This window comes from Oxyura jamaicensis, chromosome 7 (assembly GCF_011077185.1).
Source record: "Oxyura jamaicensis isolate SHBP4307 breed ruddy duck chromosome 7, BPBGC_Ojam_1.0, whole genome shotgun sequence".
NCBI classification, from domain to species: Eukaryota; Metazoa; Chordata; class Aves; order Anseriformes; family Anatidae; genus Oxyura; species Oxyura jamaicensis.
In genome coordinates this window covers 6950920-6970957 of record NC_048899.1, presented here as the reverse complement: position 1 = coordinate 6970957, position 20038 = coordinate 6950920, and the positions used below count along the sequence as shown (strand labels likewise).

At 43.3% G+C, this 20038-nt stretch overlaps 1 protein-coding gene across 12 annotated transcripts in view; it reads right to left on the bottom strand.

The window, feature by feature from the left end:
- The window catches only part of CPS1 (carbamoyl-phosphate synthase 1), a 113463-nt gene that overhangs the window by 58760 nt on the left and 34665 nt on the right, over positions 1-20038 (bottom strand). For 11 of the 12 annotated variants that reach the window (XM_035331121.1, XM_035331112.1, XM_035331118.1 and 8 more), the window contains 13 exons: positions 19761-19905; positions 18569-18658; positions 17854-17910; positions 15415-15507; positions 11237-11326; positions 10100-10228; positions 9594-9700; positions 9029-9170; positions 6773-6850; positions 5253-5351; positions 4465-4560; positions 725-914; positions 4-161 (listed from right to left, as the gene is read on the bottom strand). In XM_035331121.1, the coding sequence (XP_035187012.1) occupies positions 4-161; positions 725-914; positions 4465-4560; positions 5253-5351; positions 6773-6850; positions 9029-9170; positions 9594-9700; positions 10100-10228; positions 11237-11326; positions 15415-15507; positions 17854-17910; positions 18569-18658; positions 19761-19905 (1474 nt within the window). The remainder of the gene's footprint in view (positions 1-3; positions 162-724; positions 915-4464; positions 4561-5252; positions 5352-6772; positions 6851-9028; positions 9171-9593; positions 9701-10099; positions 10229-11236; positions 11327-15414; positions 15508-17853; positions 17911-18568; positions 18659-19760; positions 19906-20038) is intronic. The other variant, XM_035331113.1, reaches the window with a different exon arrangement.

Genomic DNA, 20038 nt, shown 5'->3' with positions numbered 1-20038 from the left:
TACCGATTCCACTGCAAAGCTAGGAGCAATCTTTTCATTTAGCTCAGTCAGTTTATCAGAAAAAAGCTTTCTATCCTCTGTAGCCATGATGGATTCAACTGATGTACCTAGGACCTTCACACCATGCTGCTGCAGGACTCCTTGCTTGAAGAGTTCCACTCCTGCAGAGCAAGCAAAGCCACAGCTTTGAGGGCTGATGGTAAATGAAGAAGAAAGCGTTCAGAAGATATCTGACTACCTAACCACTTGTCTGGCATCATCAACAGATATAGCTATTATTCTTTGTCAATATTAGAACTCAGAAGCATTACACAATCATTTCTTCCCTGAAATCTAAGGAACACTGGATTACTACTAAAGTTACTGCTTGGCAGTTGTGTAAGAGACAAAGCAGTACAGGTGGTACTGTTGCAAGAAGGTTAAATGAAGCTAACCTTTCCTTTTGATCTCTGTCTGCATGGTCTGAGTACCCCCAGTTCAGCTATGGTAACCAGGAGATGAGCTTCCAGAATGATTTACTTTTCAGTACTGAAAACAGTGATTAGATGCTATGTCCATAGCTTAGGCATTGCTCATTCTGCCACGGTCAGCATCTCTGCCTGTGCCTCTAGGCAACACAGCAGAGACAGATCTTGCACATTTGCGCATTAGGAGTCTGCTGAATGTGTGGTGAGAGCAATGAGTTGGCCTGCAAGGGCTGCCAAGGCACCTGCACTGTACTCACCGCAGTTGAGAGCTGTTTGGCCACCCATGCCCAAAATTAATCCATCAGGGCGTTCTGCCTTGATGACCTCTGTGACAAAGTGCGGAGTGATGGGAAGGAAGTAGACAGCATCAGCCTGCTTTATGCCAGTCTCATTGGTCTGAACTGAAGCGATGTTAGGATTCATGAGGACAGTTTTTACATTTTCTTCCTAAAAAAAATAATAATAATAATAATGAAAATCTGCATTAAAGCTAGGCCTACATGAAAGAAGAGCTAACAGCAGCAGCAAGGACTGAAGGTGTTCAACAAGCAGCTCCATCAACAGCAGAATGTAGAAAGCCTGGTTCCTCATGATATTGTATGCACTAATAGATAAACTCTGCCTCTATATGCAAGAGGAAGGTTAGCCAAAACTTTATTCCCTTTTTTCTCTGTCACAGATGAGAAACTGAGATAAAGAGATAGTAAAGTTTATCATGTTTCCTGCTATAACAGTAAGAGGTTTACAGCTCTTTTGGCTGCAGATGGAATTTCACTACAGTTTGCTCAACAATGGAAAAGTCTGAGACAGAGCTAGGCAGATCAACTCTTCCAACTCTCAAAATACCAGTGCGTAAAGAGGACACCAACCAAGTTTAGCTAAAGAGGCCAGAACATGGTCATGCTTAAAAGAAAAAACAAAACCCAACCAACCCCCCCAAAAAGCCAACACACCAACCACAGGCAGATAAAGAGCAATGCATTACTGCTTGGTTGAAAAGGTGTACTGGGAAGTGCTCTTCATTTTTATGGGAACTCATTATAATCTCCATCAATGTCTGGTAAGGCAATGAACTTCTACAGATGAATAAACCCTTTACAAACAACACTAATTATGGATGCAAAATGCATTATTATGTATAATATATATAATTATATTATATATTATAATTATATATAATATATAATTGCCATATAGGAATAGTGGAGGCTAAGAAACAAGAGAGGAAACTTTCAGAACAAACAGGAACTGTGATCAGAAATAAAGAAAAGAAAAAAGAGGAAAAGGGATGGTAGATTAAGTCAGCCACTATTCCTCAAGCAAATGGTATGGAAGAGTTGCTGGGATTAGTGTAGAAATTATTATTTTTCTTCTGTTCACAGAAAACACGAGAACATTCTGAGACTGCTTGACCGACTGGTTTGGGGAAACAAATACACAGCTCACCTGGAGCAGTGGGATTCTTACTCAATGCTCTCTCTGATTCCTTATTTCAGTTACTAGATAACATTTCTTCTTCTTCCCTTGATAACTTAAACTACTGCTTTAAAGATTGACTGTAAATTTCAGCTGACTTTTTTTTCCACGTGAAAAGTTGGATTTTTTCCACTGAATGGAAAACTGTGCTTTCCTTGAAAATGTGCATAGCAGGGAAAGGAATAAAAAGAAAATCGTTACAGAAAAGATGTCAGTTTTAGACTAAGGACTCCAAACTGGGTAGTTTTCTTGCAGGTGCTGAGGGAGAAGGGTAGTTCACTGACCACAACATTCTTCTCTAATAAATATGCTCAGAAATTCATAGCTATACTTCTGCTGCAATAAACAGGGGAGGGGAAAGGTACAGCACTTTCCAATAAGCTGGTGTATCTGTACATCTCAGCCTTTTCTTTCCTACTAATCTGGGGCAAGGTGTCTTAAGGACCAGCTGGCAGTGATGAGGAACGTAATTAATGAGCAGAATTAATGCTCGCTGTGCTAAGAGAGAAGTTTTTACTAATATCACATCCCCAGGCCTAGTTATTTGGGATTCTAGATTTTAATCCACTTGCTGTTTGCCCTTGTAACCCTTTCCTTCAACTCCTGCCTTTTTAATTTTCTTTATAGTTGTTGTCGTTGTATGTACCTAACACTAAACACAATGTCCACCCATCCTAGCTGGAGATCTTTATCACAACTTAATTAAAGCAGTGAATTAATAATGGAGTCCTCCTGAAGTATTCTTCCTTTTGTGCAATAGCCACCTCTACACAGAACAGTTGGGAGAATCCCCAGCCCAAGTAATCACAAAGATTTTTCAGATGACCACGAGCCACTCTCCACTGTTCGCAGATGCTTCCTGGCTTCCCTCTTCATAGTTTGTTCCTGCCTTCGCTGAACATTCTCGCAAATACAAATTCACCGACTGGGGCAGCCCCAGCTCCATGGGGTCTTACTCTGAAAAGAGGCACACACGTAACTGTGTAGGACTGGGTGTAAACTGCAGAACCTCCTTGTAAGGACCTGGCATCCAGCAGACTAGGAAGAACAGCAATGCATAGCAGAGTGAATCAGAACATCCAGCAGTGAGAATCAATATCGATTTTTTAAACGAAAATAAAACTAAGATGTCTAAGGGGAAAGAAATCTCTTTTTTTTGTCTCCTGTTAATTGTCCCTGTTCTCTCCCATCCATGCTCTGCAGCTTTCTCCTGGCAGCTACTGACCAACTGCCTTCTCTCCTGCATGCAGCTGTAAATCAAACTGCCAGAGGCAAGGTCAGGAAGAGCAAGTGCTGCTGCTGGAATGGCTGATTAGCCTGCAGCAGATCAGAGCAGCTGGCTGGTGGCCACAGGAAGGGAAAGAGCACTGTGGGAGGTCAAGCTAGGGAGATTTATCATTAAAAAAAAACACACACACACACACACACACTTTTTTTTTTCCCCACAAACCAGAGCTGAGTTTGAAGGACGAAAGATCAAAGAAAAGGAAGAAGGGACAGAGAGGCCTCTTGTCCAACCCAGGTCATTATCTGCACTCACCAGCTATGGGGTCCTCCACTCCTAACTTGTCATCATCTTGACTACATGGCCACTTCAAGCTAGCAAACAGCAATAGCAATACAGGACACAAAGCACACACACAATACAAGATGTGTTGTAACATTAGGACCGATGCAGACCTACCCCAGATTGTATTTAAGATTACTGTAATTGATTTTTTTCCCCTTTGCTGACTCCAGGGTCGGCACAGGAATAGAATGGCCCTGACTTCAGTTAGCTTCAGTGCAGATCACAATAATCACCTTGTGTGAGGGCAGCAGCTGTAACTGCTCTGATTCTGTCAGATGGACCCCTACAATCTCTCCTTCTTCAAAGTAGGCGAATAATACAGCCCTCCAGGCTTCAGAAAGGGGACTTCAGGTATGGGATATTAAGTTTACTGGACAACAGTCATCCAAAAGGATGAGTTTTCATTTATTCCTTTAAAAATTACTAATTCACTCTGGAAACAAAACTTGACATATGTGAACTTTAAAACACTCATTCCATTTCAAATAAACACATTTAGAAAAACTGTTTTGATAAGGAGTTCAAAATCTTTTGCATAATGGTCTTGATAGCAGCCAGCTGCTCTACTGCTGTTATTATTTGTCTGCCTTGCAATGTCAGCACTCCCTAAGTTTCAGTGATTTCAGCTCAGGTGCTGCTAACCATATTCCTCCTCTTCATTCGACCAGAGTGCAGGACAATATGACAGCCTGGAGTGATCAGTCACACAACAAAAATAACAAAGCATCTGAAGGCTGCAATGGAAACCTCAAGAATGTCGATCTTCAGTCGATAATTCTGAGTGGTTAACTCAGATCACACAACCAACAAATTCATAAACCAAAAATGGGTAATTTTATTTATTATTTATTCTACCAGCTTCCCTGCCCCTGCAATAACACAGTCAGACAAACACTGTGACAAGGGAAAACAAATTATATAAAGTTAGCATTTCTGAAGTATCTGTCTCACCTTCATGGCTTTCACAGCCTGAGATCCAGAGTAATCGAATTCCCCTGCCTGACCGATGGACAAGCCCCCGGATCCAAGAATGAGAACTTTGGAGACCTAGAGGTGTAAAATAGCATGGAAAAAGTCAGTCCCATGGTGGTGGATTGCAAAATGACCAGAGACTGTGCAGCACAGCAGAGTCCCAAATTAAAAATTGTAAGTTTTAAAAAGAGAATAGAAGTCATCTCCAAGAACTCTGCAGTTTTTACTTCTAAGAATATTTCTACAGGAATTGTCCCATATCTTTCTGGTTAGAGAAACACAGCTTATGCATAAGGCATGCAATACATGTGTTAATTTTATCATGTGCTCATAGACAACCATGCCTCATTTTGGCTGCTCACAAAGTCCAGCTGCCTCCTAAGATAGCAAAACTGTCTGAAATTCAGCTCACGCTAGGAATTTCGGATTTATTTGCCAAGCAACAGGGCATCAATATTACGATGCTGGCACAAGATCTCATGGCTGGATTATCCCTGGGCACCTCCTATACTGCTGTGAGATCACCTTCCTTGGGAAAACTAGAAAGAAAAATACATAAAATGTCAGATCTTACAAATTTCCAAAAAGAAAAGAGAGTCAACAGCACAAGAAAAGCTAGATGACTCTAGGACAGGCCTTTTGTACAGGGAGGAATCCTTTGACCTCCATGGTCTGCTTTTTATGCCGTATGTATGGTGGGTTCAGCAGGAGTCAGCAAGCTCCTAGCCTCACTGACAGGCCAGAATGAAGAGCATCTGTGCACTGACCTCCACTCTAGAAGCTGCTGCTCCAGCCTTGGGCAGGACCGAAGCAATGGTAGTGCCTTTCCCTCTCTTAACCAGTGAAATAAATGAGTCAAACAGGAACTAGGAAAAATAAACACATGAATTTAATCTCCAAAGTGGAACTAAACAAATAATATGCAAAGAAGGAAAGAAAAAACAGGTCATTTGTGTGCTCAAGCTATCAGCTCTGCTCCACTGCCTTCTGAAGGCACATTCACACCACCAGAGAAGAGGGGACCATTATTTATAATGACTTTGCTGTATCTGACAAAGCTGCATTCAAGAAAGTGCAGTCATATCAGGGAGAAAACACTTATAAATCATGTCTGTGAGCTCTGCTTATATATGGCTGGCAGCATAAGGAGAGAGTGTGCATTGAAAGCTAAAATACAGAAGAGCAGATGCTTAACTAGCTCAAGTGAGCCATGTAGAATGGAGTCTGCTACAGAGCTGGGGTCTGAACAGGTGCGTCTAAGTGTCAGCTGTTTGGGCCCTCCAGAGGAGATTCCAGAGCAGCTGTGAGGGAAGTTTTCTCCAGCTTCCATGTGCCTCATCCCACAGGAGAGGCAGCAGCAGGATGCAGCGAGGCAGGCTGTGACTGCACCCAACTGATGGGGCCCACAAGCCTAGCAGGGAAAGGTCCAGGTTCCCAAATCCATCCAAGCAGTGCAAGTGGACATACTTGGAGAAGCCAGAGCTGAGGGTTGTTTCACATTCTCTGAGGTTTACAGATCAGATTGGTAGGAAATGTCTCGATATCAAGAGATTTACTTGCAGGTTTAATCAACAATATCAAATTAAGATTAAAATAAGTACTTCCACGTATTCTTCCACCTTCTCAAGAAACGCTAAGTGTATTTCTGTTCAGACATGCCTTCTCTGCCTTCCACATCCCCTGCTGCTGCTTAGTCATACTCTGTGACTATGCAACCAGTTGTTATAGAATTTGTGCGAAGTCACAGATGGGGGATTAAAATTTCATTTCACTTAGGAGAACCAGAGTGAGGAAGTATGAATTCATTTACATAACTCTACAGTAATTATAAAATTTGAAAGTGGAACTAAAATGTATTAGAAAGTTAATGATTTTATTACAAAACATCTGGCTAGTGTTTTTTTCTGTAAGATGAAATCCTTTTCCTTTTGCAATCACCCCAGGTACAAGAGATTTGAGCCTGATCCTGCAAAGCCTTAAGCACTTCAGTAACTTCCAACACACAAATAATCCCACCAGGACTCAAAGCATGCGCATTATGTGAATGGAATCATTGATCCAAAGCACACAGAAGTCAATAGATGCCTTGCTGCTGATTGTAATTAGCTGTGGATCAAGCTAAGCAGACACAAGCCTATGCATGACTGGGTCCTCTGTGAGGATTCTGACTTCTCTGAAAACAAGATTTAGGACCATCAACAACATAAAGACTTGTTATTGTAGCTGATATGTATCTGCACTCCCCAGGCCACCTAAAAGCAAGCCCAGATCAATCCTCATACAATACCTCTGTGTCTGTTGGCCCGGGATTTGCGTCTGGGTAGAACTGTGCTGTGAAAATTGGTCTCGTCTCATGCATAATTCCCTGCGGGAATAAAAACAATCATCGTAGATGACTCCTTGCAAGTAGGCAAGAGAACAGAAAGCCAGCTCTTATTCCTGTAAGCACTGAAGGCCAAGGGGCTGAGATGTTTTTAGTGGCTGCCAAATTGAAACCTGTTTCATGCAGTCTTCAAACTATGTCTTACCTGAGGAGCCTTACTATGGAGCCTTTTGCTCTTCTGGTAATGTTCCAATGTGTGTATTACCCACTGAGCTCTGCGTGGCAGAGAAGCATGGTAGAGACATCACTTCCATTACAGTAGCAAACCTTATTAAATTGCATGCACTTAGCAGAGCAGATAGGCTGGTCTCCCTCCAGAGGAGATCCTGGACCAGGCAAAGAAGCAAAAACATACAGAGCAAGTAAAAGATGACTTTGAAGAAGGTTGTTTCACTGTTTTTGCTGCTCTGATCTGGCTGGTGCTGTTACAGAAGAAAGAAATGTTGGTCATGCTCTTTACTTCCATAACTCACTTCAAATGCTGACACAAGGCCATGCCCTGGGTCATTTGCAGGCCTGCGACGAAGTGGGACCACTGCTCTGGATGAGCAATGGCATGAAATACCTAAGCTGCGTTTGGAGATGGTGCTTGTATTTCCACTTGGAGCCAGGCAAAACAGATTTCTCCATTGCATGGCCTGACAGCACCAGGCAGTGTGGTCCACTGACAGACGACATTGTAGCTGTCACTGCTCATGTCTCCTGATTCCAGATAGAGGAAATCAAGATTCTCTTAAGAGGGAATCCAGGAAAAAATAGCTCTGATATAAACCTGTTTTCGTCGCAAATGGACAAGGGAGCTGCAGCAGCTCCTGCAGAGTAACAGTGCCATCCCAGGCTGCAGGGCAGGACGCTGGGATAAGACAGGGATGTGAGATGAGCTCCGGCCCACAGTATGAGTTTCTGTCCTCAGAGCAAAGAACATGCTGAGTCTGCCACATTTTCCCTGAATGCTCATGTTATTTCTAGTTACAAACTAACACCTTTTCAAAATTTATTCACTTCTTAGCTTGCCAATATTTGGAAACCTGTGCTGGCCCTGTCCAACTGTCTTGTGTCAGGTTGGTCACGGGAAGTGTTTCTTCTCTTCCAAATAGAGGAATGCAGACTGCAGAGGAGAGCCCATCCAGTTCTGTTCCTGTTTGTGCACCCCATGCTAGAACTGCAATGCTTCTTGTCCCCCTCCAGCATATGGACAAATCTATAAAGGTTTAGGAGCCTGATGCTGCTTTGGGGGTTGCAGAAATGGTTCATTCCGGTCACATAAAATAGCATGGTTCTAGCTCCCAAAGAAGCATGTCCAGCCTTATTGCCTGATTTAGGTGAAAACACAATCACACTTGTCCCCAAACTTCAGCTAAAACTAGCATGAAAGGCCTGAGAATGGAAGGGTTCAGTGTGCCAACACAGCCAAAACAAAGTCACTTCAAAAACTGAATGACACTTGTAAATCCTTTGTATTAATACCTTGTTTGGCAACATTTGTCTCTGCTTAAATACACCTGCAAGGACAAAGACAACAGGAACTGATGAACAACAAACTTACTCTGAAACCTTCAGCTGGAAATTACTGCTCCTCGATCCTGCAAAGTACAGCCAGGATATACCAGAACAGCACTGTCCATTCTGCCAGACTCAGTGTGGGGCATTTATACAAAACAGAAGACCCCCACCATGTGGAGTGTTACTTGGCATGAGGCTTCTACATCAGATCCTGTAAGTTGTTCTCTAGAGGCAGTTACCTGTCTCCCTCCTGACCTTTAGGCCTTGGAATTCAATTTACATTAACAAAACAAACCAGACTCCAGCAATATCCCTTTTCTGTGCTGTATAACACAAACCCAACACAACATTACAGTGGCACAGGCTAGCACCCTTGCAGTACGGAAATCACGGAAGTTAATAAGGCAACACGTCCATGGAAGTCACAAGGTCACTGTTGCAGTCCTGTGCTTTGGGCTAGCATGGACAAAGGTAATGGTTCGCCCCCTTTGGGGTTGTAAGGCAGGGCCCCAAGTAAAGAAGATGGCCATGTCATCAAGTTTAGTTTTCATGACTAATTGTAATCAGCTAGCAAGCTTCAAGGGGGGAAAATAAACTGAGACAGTCTTTGTTTACTAGAGGCTGCTATGTGTAGGCATCGAGAAAGCATGCACTCACCTCGTTTGTTTGATCATTGGCATTGACAAAGAGAGGTTTCCAGCCAGGTGGGAGGGTAGAGCTGTCGATGGCATAACCGTGGTTCTGAGCAGTGATGACAGCCTGTCCACTCACTGCATTCAGGACAGGCTGGTTCTGTCCTCTGAAAGACACAGTGAGAAGGAAAGAGTCAGAGAACAAGGGACAGAAGTGCTGGATATGCCTAAACACCGCAATTAGAAGGAGCTCATAGCTAAGGGACTATACACAGCAGTTCAGCAGTAGGTGTTCAATACTGGTAGCCATTCTCAAAATGGTAAATCCTGGGAGAAACTTTGCTGTCCTTCAGTTTGGTGGGGGAACAATTACTCAAACTCTATGAAGCACCTTCAAAAAAAAAGAAAAAAAAGCAATGCACACCATGGCAGTTTAAATTAAAGGCAAATGAGAATGGTTAGAACGAAGAAATAACATTAATGCCAAGCTAGCTCCTGGAAAGGCACTTTGAAGCAAAGCACTGCTGTCGTGTGTGCAGCACTGAGCTGGTGGTCTGTCTGGGCCCCAGGGAGCACAAGAGCTGCTGTACCTGTTGGCCATCTGCATCTTGTATGAAGTAGCTCCAGCTGCTATTCCAGTGATTACGTTCCCCATGCTAATCCCAAACAAAGGCTCTGGGCGATTGCTCTCCAGCACCTACAATGAAAAGGTTTTCAAGAGCTACTGGAGTGTCACTGTTCAGCAATTCCAGCATAACCCATGATACGCTCCTAGCCCTGCTGCCATTCCCTCAGAGCAGCCAAAGTTTGGGAGCTGAGGAGGGGAAGGGTGGAATGCAAGGCTGGCAACAGCCTACAAAGGAAAGTTTCCTCCTCTCCTCAGAGGGAAAGCTCAGAGCACAGTTTGGTGTCTCAGTCTACTCAAGGGGAACGAGCAGGGATGCTGTATATTAACGCATTATGCTATTTAAAACAGAAGCACTGTGAAATCGAGGCTCTTTCACAAGGTCACGAAGGTGCTGAAGGACCAAACTCAGACGCTTGGAAAAGACGACAAATAAACATGAAAAAATGGCCTACGGCTACCATACTCTACCTTTCTGACATTCTGAACCACTTCCTGGGCCTTCATTGGATCCCCTGGACCTCCAGAAATTATGAGCCCATCATACTCCATGCTGGTAAAATCATGGTCCCATGGAACCAGATGTACTTCAGCACCCCGCTGGGAGAAAATCAAAGGGAAAGATAAGCAATGAGGGGAGCAAAGGAACAAATGAGTGTCTGGAGGCTGAGTTAGGATTTCAGCCATTCCCTTGTCAGGAACAATAACAAGACTATTATTATGTCCGGATTATTTCCACAAGCCTGCTAAGATTCTTCATCTTTGAGCCACCTCAGTGTTTGCCAAGTATTTCTGAAATCCACTGATGAAATCAAGTTAGTAACTGAATGCAAAAGAGGTGTTTATACACAAGTAACACATTCCCTTTTACACAACGCATTCATCCTATCTGCTACCAGAGGGCTTCTCAGCCTCTACAACATGCCAGCAACAGTCCTGCACACCCGAAAGGGGATGAACATACACATTAACCAGAAAACTGAAACAAGTGAACCTTGTGCATCTTGAGAGTGAGAACACCACCTTCACTCCTCCTGTATGGCTAGAGAAGTAAGGACTGCTCCATCTCAGTGCTAACAATAGGAAAAGATTTTCAAAGAATTAAAGAATCACTTTGGCTGGAGGGAGCGCAGGAGGTCATCTGGTCCAATCCCTGCTCAAAGCAGGGGTGACTTCCACTTTAGGGCAGTTTTCAGCGTTTTCGGGTCAGACATTCCACAGCTTCTCTGGTTCCCTGTTTCAGCTATTCACCAACCATTCTCACTGCAAAATTTTTCCCATTTATTCATTTTTGGCAATGTTGGCTTGGTTGTTCTTAAAAGACAAGGCACCACAGCTTCTCTAAAGATTATCTTTCTGGGATTCTTCAAGGCTGAAAGGTTGCTGCACAATTCCTCTTCCTCACCCCCCTCAATATCACGCATCAAGTTCAGAAAACACCTCACAGTCCAAAAAAAAACATCCTAAAAACAAAAACACCTGTACCTCATTTTAGGAGGAAAACTGCTTCTGGAATCAAGGTGTCCAGCTGAAAGGAAGGCTACCGAGTACAGGCAAGGTTCCTTATCAAAGCAGAACAGGAGATAAGGATATAAAGCTCTGACCTACCTTTACCAGCAGACGAATAACATTGTACTTCAACCCACAGTCAACTGCTACAACTTTAATTGGATTCCCTCTGCCGTATACCTTGACCTCCTACAAAAAGAAAGGCCATGCTGTAAATGACAGATCACCTCCTGCCCCCCAAAACACAGGGAAGGTGAGCAGCAAAATAACTCTTCACCAACATGCAGCAACTGGTGCTAACAGTCAACTTACACGGAAATCTCCAGAAATACCACAGATGTTAACACTTCATTTTTTTGTTAAAATAAAAGTTACAATACCATTTTATATACTGTTGATTACAGCAGTAACAGCAATCCCTAAGAAACCACTTGTTTCCATAGCTAATGACAACCTTTTTTCCAGTGTTTCACCTCATTAGCAGTGAAGTAGCAAGTCAGTTCTCACAGATCATTGCAGCCCAAGAGAATTGCCAGATACACGGGGAGAGGTTTCCAGCTGAGGGGAAGTCATCGTGCTGATGCCAGTGGAGCAAGGCTGCTTCACGCCCACCAGCTATGGCTCCATCACATTAAACACTACCCTAAGCCTCCAGTCACAGCAGGACCAAGGCACGGCGTGGCTGGATATGATAATATTCTGCGAGGGACCTCCGCTGGGTGCCACTGAGCATCACATATGTTCATGTAGCACCAGCAGTTGTACACAGAGTACACTTCTGGCACCTTCTCTTCCAGCTGTTGTTCCCATCCCAGAGTAAATTGTCACTACACATCCCGTCTCTGGACCATTTCAGCACACCCACTTATCCTTCCTGGTTGCAACCAGGATGGAAGATGATGGAGCCAAACCACCGCCTATTTTATGGGTCTTGATACCGCAACATGGAGACATTGAGAGATGGCTCTAGCACTGACGTTGGGATCTTTATGAACAGCTTCTTTCTGAAGCTTGCTGAATTATTTTACTGGTTATGTAACTGCAGTTGGTGCCAGCATGGGATGCCTCTCATCAATAAGCACATAAGGCAGCCTTCTACTTTCTAAAAGCAAACTCTGTGCTTACCTTCAGCTACTCTCAGCTCCTGAAAGTTGATATTCATAAGTGTACTTTATCTAAAGTGTCCTTCCTCTTGTGCAGTACACCACTTTTATTATTATTATTATTATTTTGTAAGCTAAACAACTCCCTTTTAATCGGCTTCCCTGGCACTCAAATTTCACAGCTGGGCCCCTTTATGAAAAGATGCTAAAATTCATTCCCAATATGCCGTGGTGCTGGTGACATACAATCTTTTCAAGGAAGATTAGGACCAGCCAGAAGGAAAAAACATCCCCTCTACAGGGAGCGTAAGATGAAGTTTTAGCAGAATATTACAGTCCCTCCCTTTGTGTTATCCTAATTAAGTTCTTGTTTGAATTGTTTTCTTCTCATAAAACAAGAAGAGATTTTTAATGATGTAAGCAAGAGCGTGTCCTGTATGAGGAGGTCTAGGATCATCATCAGGAGTGACTGCCTGCTGTTTCAGGAGCAGAAGTGAAAGAGCTGGGCTGTGAGAAGCCAACTCCATTCACTACAAGGTTTCTAGCTGCTGCTCACGAGCCATCAGTTGGTCTGTACTCCACCTTTAAATGGGACAAAAATCAGCACAGGACCAGCAGTGTTACCACTGCTGTTGCGACTTCTGCTCTTTAAAACTGAAAGCAGATTTTGCATCAGAACATCTTCTTGCTCACACCAAATAAAATAATGGCAAAGTGCCTCACAATCCCCTTTTTGAGAATGAGTACAGTGAATATGCTATTGAAACTTGGTCTTGAGAGGTATAACAGTATCTTCAGTCAGGAGTACACAAGCAGATTCTCCTTGCACAGGCTGGTGGAACTGCATTGCTGCAAAGAACTGCAAGGGTCTTCTACCTGCTTCCAGGAAGTGGACTTCAACAATCTCAAGAGAATCAATGCACGCAGTTTTCACAGAATTAACTTTGTGCTATGTGCCAGAGTCCCTTAAGAAAAATTAACCCACCTATTTAGAATGGCTTTTGGGGACTCCTCACAACACCCCTACTAAAAATAATCTGTGAAACATTATGAACCAAAGATCTCCCTCGAATGTTCTCCTTGGCTGTTCTAAGGGCCAGAGAGAATTGTGGAACAAAACTTCTTTGAGTTATTTTAATTGCCTCCTCCTCAAAACTTCCCCTGTCCAATTAATTAGGCTATGATTTGTTAACACCTTTCCCAACTGATTTTAGGTGCTGCTGTCTTCACACCCCTTTCTCCACTTCTCACACTTACTCTTCCTCTGTACTGCAGAGCACTGACCCCTACATCTGGTCGAGAGTATATCTACACAGAAGCTAGACCAGAAACTCAAGCAAGGAACTGTTAAAATATATTGCTTCTAAAGCCAGAGGATTTCCCTCATGTGGTCACAGCACAACCTATAAGAAAACTTCCCAGTCTGAGAGGATGATGTGGGAAGGTTCTGAGCCAGCAGTCAGGTAGAAGAGAAACTCCTGCTGGCAACAGCGGTGACAGCAAAAAGACGACGTGGGACTGTACGTGTAGATAGAAGTGACCTATTAGTTTCAAGAATTTAAAACCTCTCATATGCTCCAGGATCCCAAACATCACAGGCACCAAAATAAATCTCCAACAAAAGTTCCTGCAAAACACTGGCGGTTTGCTACATTCCCTGCCCTGTATAAGTAGCGTTAGTCTATAGAATCTACATCACTAATACCTAAAGATGTAGGGGATGGGAAGAAAAAAAATGATTAAAATCACTCCAAAGGTAACAATTGATGAGCAGATCTTACTGTATTCTGATTAACACAAAAATAGCTGTTTAGAAACAGATAGATTATCCTGGCCAGTAACTACCAACATTGAACAGCTTACTTCATTGTCAGCTTCATTTGTGATGTTGCTTTTTAAGCCTACAAAATGAAGTTATAAACATAACGAGATCACCAAAGCTCCGTTAATCTTATTATATCGCCCTTTTAGAAGCCATTTCCAGCATCTTTAGAGCAATTCTGTCTTAGTAATTGCTGAGTTTAGCATCAGCAACCTTACCTATTGCTGAGTTACTGCTCAAAATGACTTCACTTGCATCTTGCAATTACAGATCACAAACACCTCAATAAGCACCTGCCATACTTCTGTGTAGAAACAAGGACCTAACTCAAAATACAGTGGAGGCGTGGCATAAGTTGGCAAGATCCCTGACTTGCAAGGCTGCCTATGCATTCCAGTAGCATTTCAGGTAACCTGTTACTATTGTAAATCCAAGCCTGGCTTCAGGCTTGCGCTTCCATTTCCCAGCCATGCCACTCACACACCACCTTGTGTGAGGAACCATACACAAGTCATTATTTGCAGAGCTCTTCCACAGCCTCACCGACCTTAAAGGAATTGCAAGCATCACAGTGAGCATGGAACTTGCAAATGCGACTCATGCTCAGTTGTCATCTTAGCCAATGCATCTATGGCAATCTATCCTATAATTAAAACCCCAAAGGGTCCATGACTCAAGACACTGACCCTTGCATTGGTAGAAGAATAGTTACCATTTTTAGTGTAAGCCTGGTTTACTACGACCTGGTGAGTTACAGTGCTCTTCTCAGCTTGTGGTTGAGCACAGTTTGCATGCCCTGCTAATAGGAGTACAGAGCTGCTGTTCAGTTCACAGCTACACAAAAAGCAGCTAATGCCAGCAATATAGAGCCAGGGAACACCTACGCTGGTCTCTTTTTGAGGCCTACAAATACCTTCTGGAATCACCCCAAGAGAATTATGCCTGAGCACAAGTTATCAAATGGGACCTTTCCTGAAATTTGTTCAAGTAAAGCAACCTTTCTTCTGGTTAATTGTTGGAAAGTGTGTGCCACGCACACCAGGTCTAACTGTATCCCCAGTACTTCTCAGTCCTGTCTTCGGAACAAACAATCCCCTGATCAGAGCATTGTTCAGAGTACATCCAGCTCAATGTAGCCTATTTTACAGCTTCAGCATAGCACCTAGTAAGTCACAGGGACCATACAAGGAGCATGTTGAGGTCACAGCCCTCCAAAGCTCTAGAAAGGTGAATGGTTTAAAAAAGGTCCCCAGATTGTTTAGAAAAACTGGATGATTCCCCCCCCCCCCACAGCAAATGGGGAACAGTTAATACCTGAAGTGTACAGACCTGGGAATAGAGAAAGTTCTCACCTTTGTTGAAACTTCTGCAATTAAGTTCTGCTTATTTGGGTCTGCAAACTCTGTGGGTTGACCTTCAAATTCAATCTTCCCAAGTACTGTGCCCTGTGGAAATACACCAGTAAACAAAGAAGCACAAGTACAGAAACTGTGAACACCAGGGCAAGGTGCTGACAGGCACAGCGACCTGAGCAGCTGTTTAGAGATGGTTTCTTGACAGCTTATAGCCACTTCCAGCATCTTCAGAAGTTCATGATCCCTTCCCTATATTAAAAACAAGTTTCAACATCCTTCTTCTGAGGGAGAGGCAGTGCCACCAGTAAAATCTGTAAACAGCTTGGCAAGCTGTCTAATGACAGTTACCAGGTTGCCTTCCAAGAGCATCAGGTTTCAGATACCCAAATAAGATCTGGGAGTAATCCCCAAGGCGGTTTGCAGCTTTTTGGTTTTATACACCCACTGTGAGGTCTTCAGCCACATACTGTAGATAGCTATAAGGCAGCAGAGCTGTAAAGCAAAGCTGTGTGGGAGGCAGGTCAGCACAGCTGTTTGCTGAATAATCTGTTAAAAAAAAAAATCACCTCCAGCAAGCTCTGCTCTTTACTGCTGTTATCACCTCACAGAAGCTAGGACACCCTTGATCTGCCAGCAGCACATTATACTCTGTGTTCTGTTCATTAAAGTTCAGTGGAAAAAAAAATCCCCATTTTGGCTTTGCTCCACTCCTGGAATAAGTGGGATTAACCTAGGGTTAAACTCTTCTCAGCGTGGGGACAGGGTGTGCAATACAGAACTTCCCAAGGATGGAAGGGGAAAGTGAAGCAGAAGTCGTCAATGTTTTGTGATAACTGTCAACACATGACACTATTGAGATAAAACACAATATTCAGCTTGCCCTGTGAAGGCTGGGACTGCTCACTGGCTTTAGTGATACTTCCTTGAGATACTTCCATGGTCAACCATACCTGAAGTATCCTTGCCATCTCCTTAAGAGACAGGGAAGTGTCATGACACGCATTGCCACGTGCACTATTAAGGGTAAATTTTGAAGACAGATCTTAACAGTGACTGACATCCTTCCTCACCTTGAGGTTGCACCTTACACCACAAGGTGCTCCAGAATGCTTTGTGTGCAGCAGAGCTGAGCAAGTCAGCATCACCTTAAAGAAGTCAAGTTCTTGGGAGCCACAGAAACTGCCAAGCCCCATAAAAGCTGATGACAAAGGCCTGAAGCCCTTTCTCACAAATAGGAACCCTGTATTACCTTGCCCCTGGATTACTCAGCCAAATGCTGCCCTGAATTTATCTTTAGAGTTGCTTTAACAAATCTTTGTTCATTTCTGTGTTTATCAAGGTAAAGCCCTGTTCTCTCCCCCAATTAATATTTCATTCCATGTCTGTTTATAAAGTGTTATTGTTTTTTCCCCAACTTGACTGAGAAGTCTAGGAGAAAAAGCTACATTATCCACTATTTTAAAAGCCATAAACCAATATCACTCAGAGTCCCAGTATAAAGGGCATTACTGCTCTACACTGTCTGATAAACTACTGGATAAATACTGAAAGTGTATTTACTTTGGATGAAAGGAACACTGATCCATTAAACAGAATGTCTCAGGAACGCAGAGAAATGTATTGCCATTTCCCATTGCATTAGATTGCACTTGGCTGCTGTCTGTAAGAGCAGGACAAACCCTTAACTTCCCGTAAGAGTTCATTTCTACAAATATTCCTCTATTCAGGCTGGGTCGTTCATATTTTGGTTGTGGAATGAACGGGGGAGTGGGCTTGCATTACAGATTGCAGACTGGTCAACTGAAGAAAAGAGCAGCTTCAAATAATCCATTACAAAAGAAAAGCCTCCGAGGCACAACAATTTACCTTCAGAATGGCTTTGATCACTGTTTGAGCAGGTGTGAAAGTACCTTAACACTACCTTCCATTCAGTAACAATCGTGCTGATGTCCTTCAATTGTCAGCTCTCAGAAACCAGAGAAAAGTAATGGCTATTACAAATAATGAAAGGTTTCAGTCAAAGAAAACCAGCCTGAGTTAGGAATCCAGGTTAGGCTAACGTAGCCATTCCGTAAGTCTCTGAGGAACAGGAAAGTTTCCATTGACCAAAGCTGGTGCTGTCTATGAACTAATATGCACAAAATGTCACAGAATTTTTGCCATCTCTGTTACTACCTGAGGCAACAGGCAGGTGACACTACCACCTGTTGTGTCTGACACAACTACCAAAGGAGTTCCATGTACATCAGCACGTGCTGGTTCACTCATGTGGTATAGGAAACCCAGAACCTTTGGAAGAGCATGGGGATCTGAGCAGCACCTGAGGTCAAGGCAATCCAGCAGTAGCATTGCTAGCTCAGGTGTGCTGCGCTGTTAGAAAAGTGTCCCAGAGAATGGCAAGATTAATGAAACTGGATTGAGAGAAGGGGATCATACCTTGTCACGAATTAATTTGGAGAGCATTCTGGTATCAATCCCATAGAGAGCAGGCACCTGACGAAATCACAAGAGAATATAAGTTAGAGAACAAGCAGCTAAGGCACATGAAGACAACAGCCAGATCACTTTGCTGAGAAGAACATACCCTTTGTTAAAGAGCTCTGGCTCTTAGCAGCTCTATTGCCAAGTCTGCCCCACTTGCAGTTCTTCACCTTTCCTCCCTACTCCCCACTCATAAATAGCTTGGTTCTTCAAGACTTCTAGCTTCTGCACTAGACAGCTCAAAATAAAAGGTTGTATGTCAAATATTGGTCTCATTTCCGAGCCACGTTTTGCTTTCCTCCTGAGCACCTAACCCTCCCAGCTGCTACAAGTCAGTTGCACTCTACTGGCATATCCTCGACTCCCACTGCTTCAAGTCAGAGGGATTCCTGCAGCTAACAGCTCTTGAGGTTACCACTGTGGCAGTCACTAGGAGCAGCACTACAGAAACATCTGATGAGATGCTGGAATATAATCTACCATGGATCATTTTTTAATAAGAAGCGAACATCCACAAAGAATCGGAGAACTAAGGAACACAGAACAAGCCTAATACAGACTGGTGAAGACATCTCAAGAGAGATGCAGCAGCTCAAAGCTGGCTGTTCTTTCCCTTGTTCCCAGACACACAGGCCTGTTCTCTTCATGTAATTATCCCTGGATTTCTCACCTTTTCTTCCTGCAACCACTCCCCAAGACTCCTTGCAGCCTGCCAGTGACTGTACTCATTGCTGTAATCCAGCACCAGCAAACCTGAAACCTGCAGAGAGAAGAAATGTAATTTTGCACTGAAGAATCACTCTGTACTAGCCCTGTGCCTTCTGGTACGTTCATCTGCTGCAAACCATATCACGTAAGACACAATGCCAGGCAGACTTGGTGTGGCTGCTCTGACAGAACGAAAAGACAGCAAACTTCATACTGCACAGTGGGAGAGCATAGAAGAGATACCAGGCAAAGGGGTAAAGACATCAGCAGTTTGTCATTAATGTACCCAGGCCATTTTACTTAGGAAATCCATAGAATAGTGTGGCTTCCAAATAACTAAAACTGCAAATTGCATTGAATGGAGAAAACAGTTCTTGTTAGAAAGAAAATGGAAGTTTAAGACAAGACAAAATGTTCCATTGTGATTCATTTTTTGTTTAAGAAAGCTTTTCACTTGCTTAGTGACATTTCATTTCAAAAGTCAACTTCATTTTCCAGTGGAGTTAGATAGTTTATAAAGGAGTCATTTCACCTCAGGACAGATAAAACATTTCACTGGCTCTGCAACTACATTGGTTTCATTTCATTTTTCAGTACTGCCACAACAGCATGGACACAGCCCTGATCTTAGCCCATGTGCCCTGTCACCAAAGCACAAACCAGTTCCTGCACTAGTAAGGGCAGCCTTCTTCACACAGCTATCATCTCCCCTACTTGTGGCGGAACAGGAATTTCTATAGAAAAGAGTTTCTGCGCAGAGAAACTTCTCATTCTTAACGGCATTTACTCTCCCTGTGGAAACCAGTCCTGGACAAACCCAGATAAATATGAAGCAGACAGGAATGTGAGGAAAAAAAAAAAAAAAAAAAAAAAAGCCATCTAGGGGAGCAGTTCACAAAAACTGTCGTGTACCACTGAGGGGAAACTCACCACTTCCAGACAGCGCATAGCCAGGTGCAGAAAGCACCGTGATTACCTTTTGCTATAATTTCTCCAGAAGACAACACCCAGAGGAAGAAAGAGAAAGGTTGAGTATCGTTGATTCCTTTTAACTTCTATGAGGTGCCAGTGAAGTCTTGCACACGCACACACATTCACACACACTCAGGCTGCTAGCTTCATCCTTTGCTCAGCTCCTGTGCTGCCACCATTACCTTGATTCCATCAGACTCCAGAAACCTCCTGAGGCCCATTTCGTCCAAGGCAGCTGTGTCAGGCACCCCACTGTTGCCAACAATGGGGTTAGCCAGAGTAAGAATCTGTCCTTTGTAGCTGGGATCTGTCAAGGCTTCGGTGTATCTAGATGAAGAAGCAACACAAGAAAAAGTATGTTGTTCTGGAGTTGGGAAGAAAATAAAAGAGCCAGTAAGATGACAGCTCTGATTTCTCATGTGACAAAAGACAAAAACAGTAGTTATGTGAAAACGTCCTT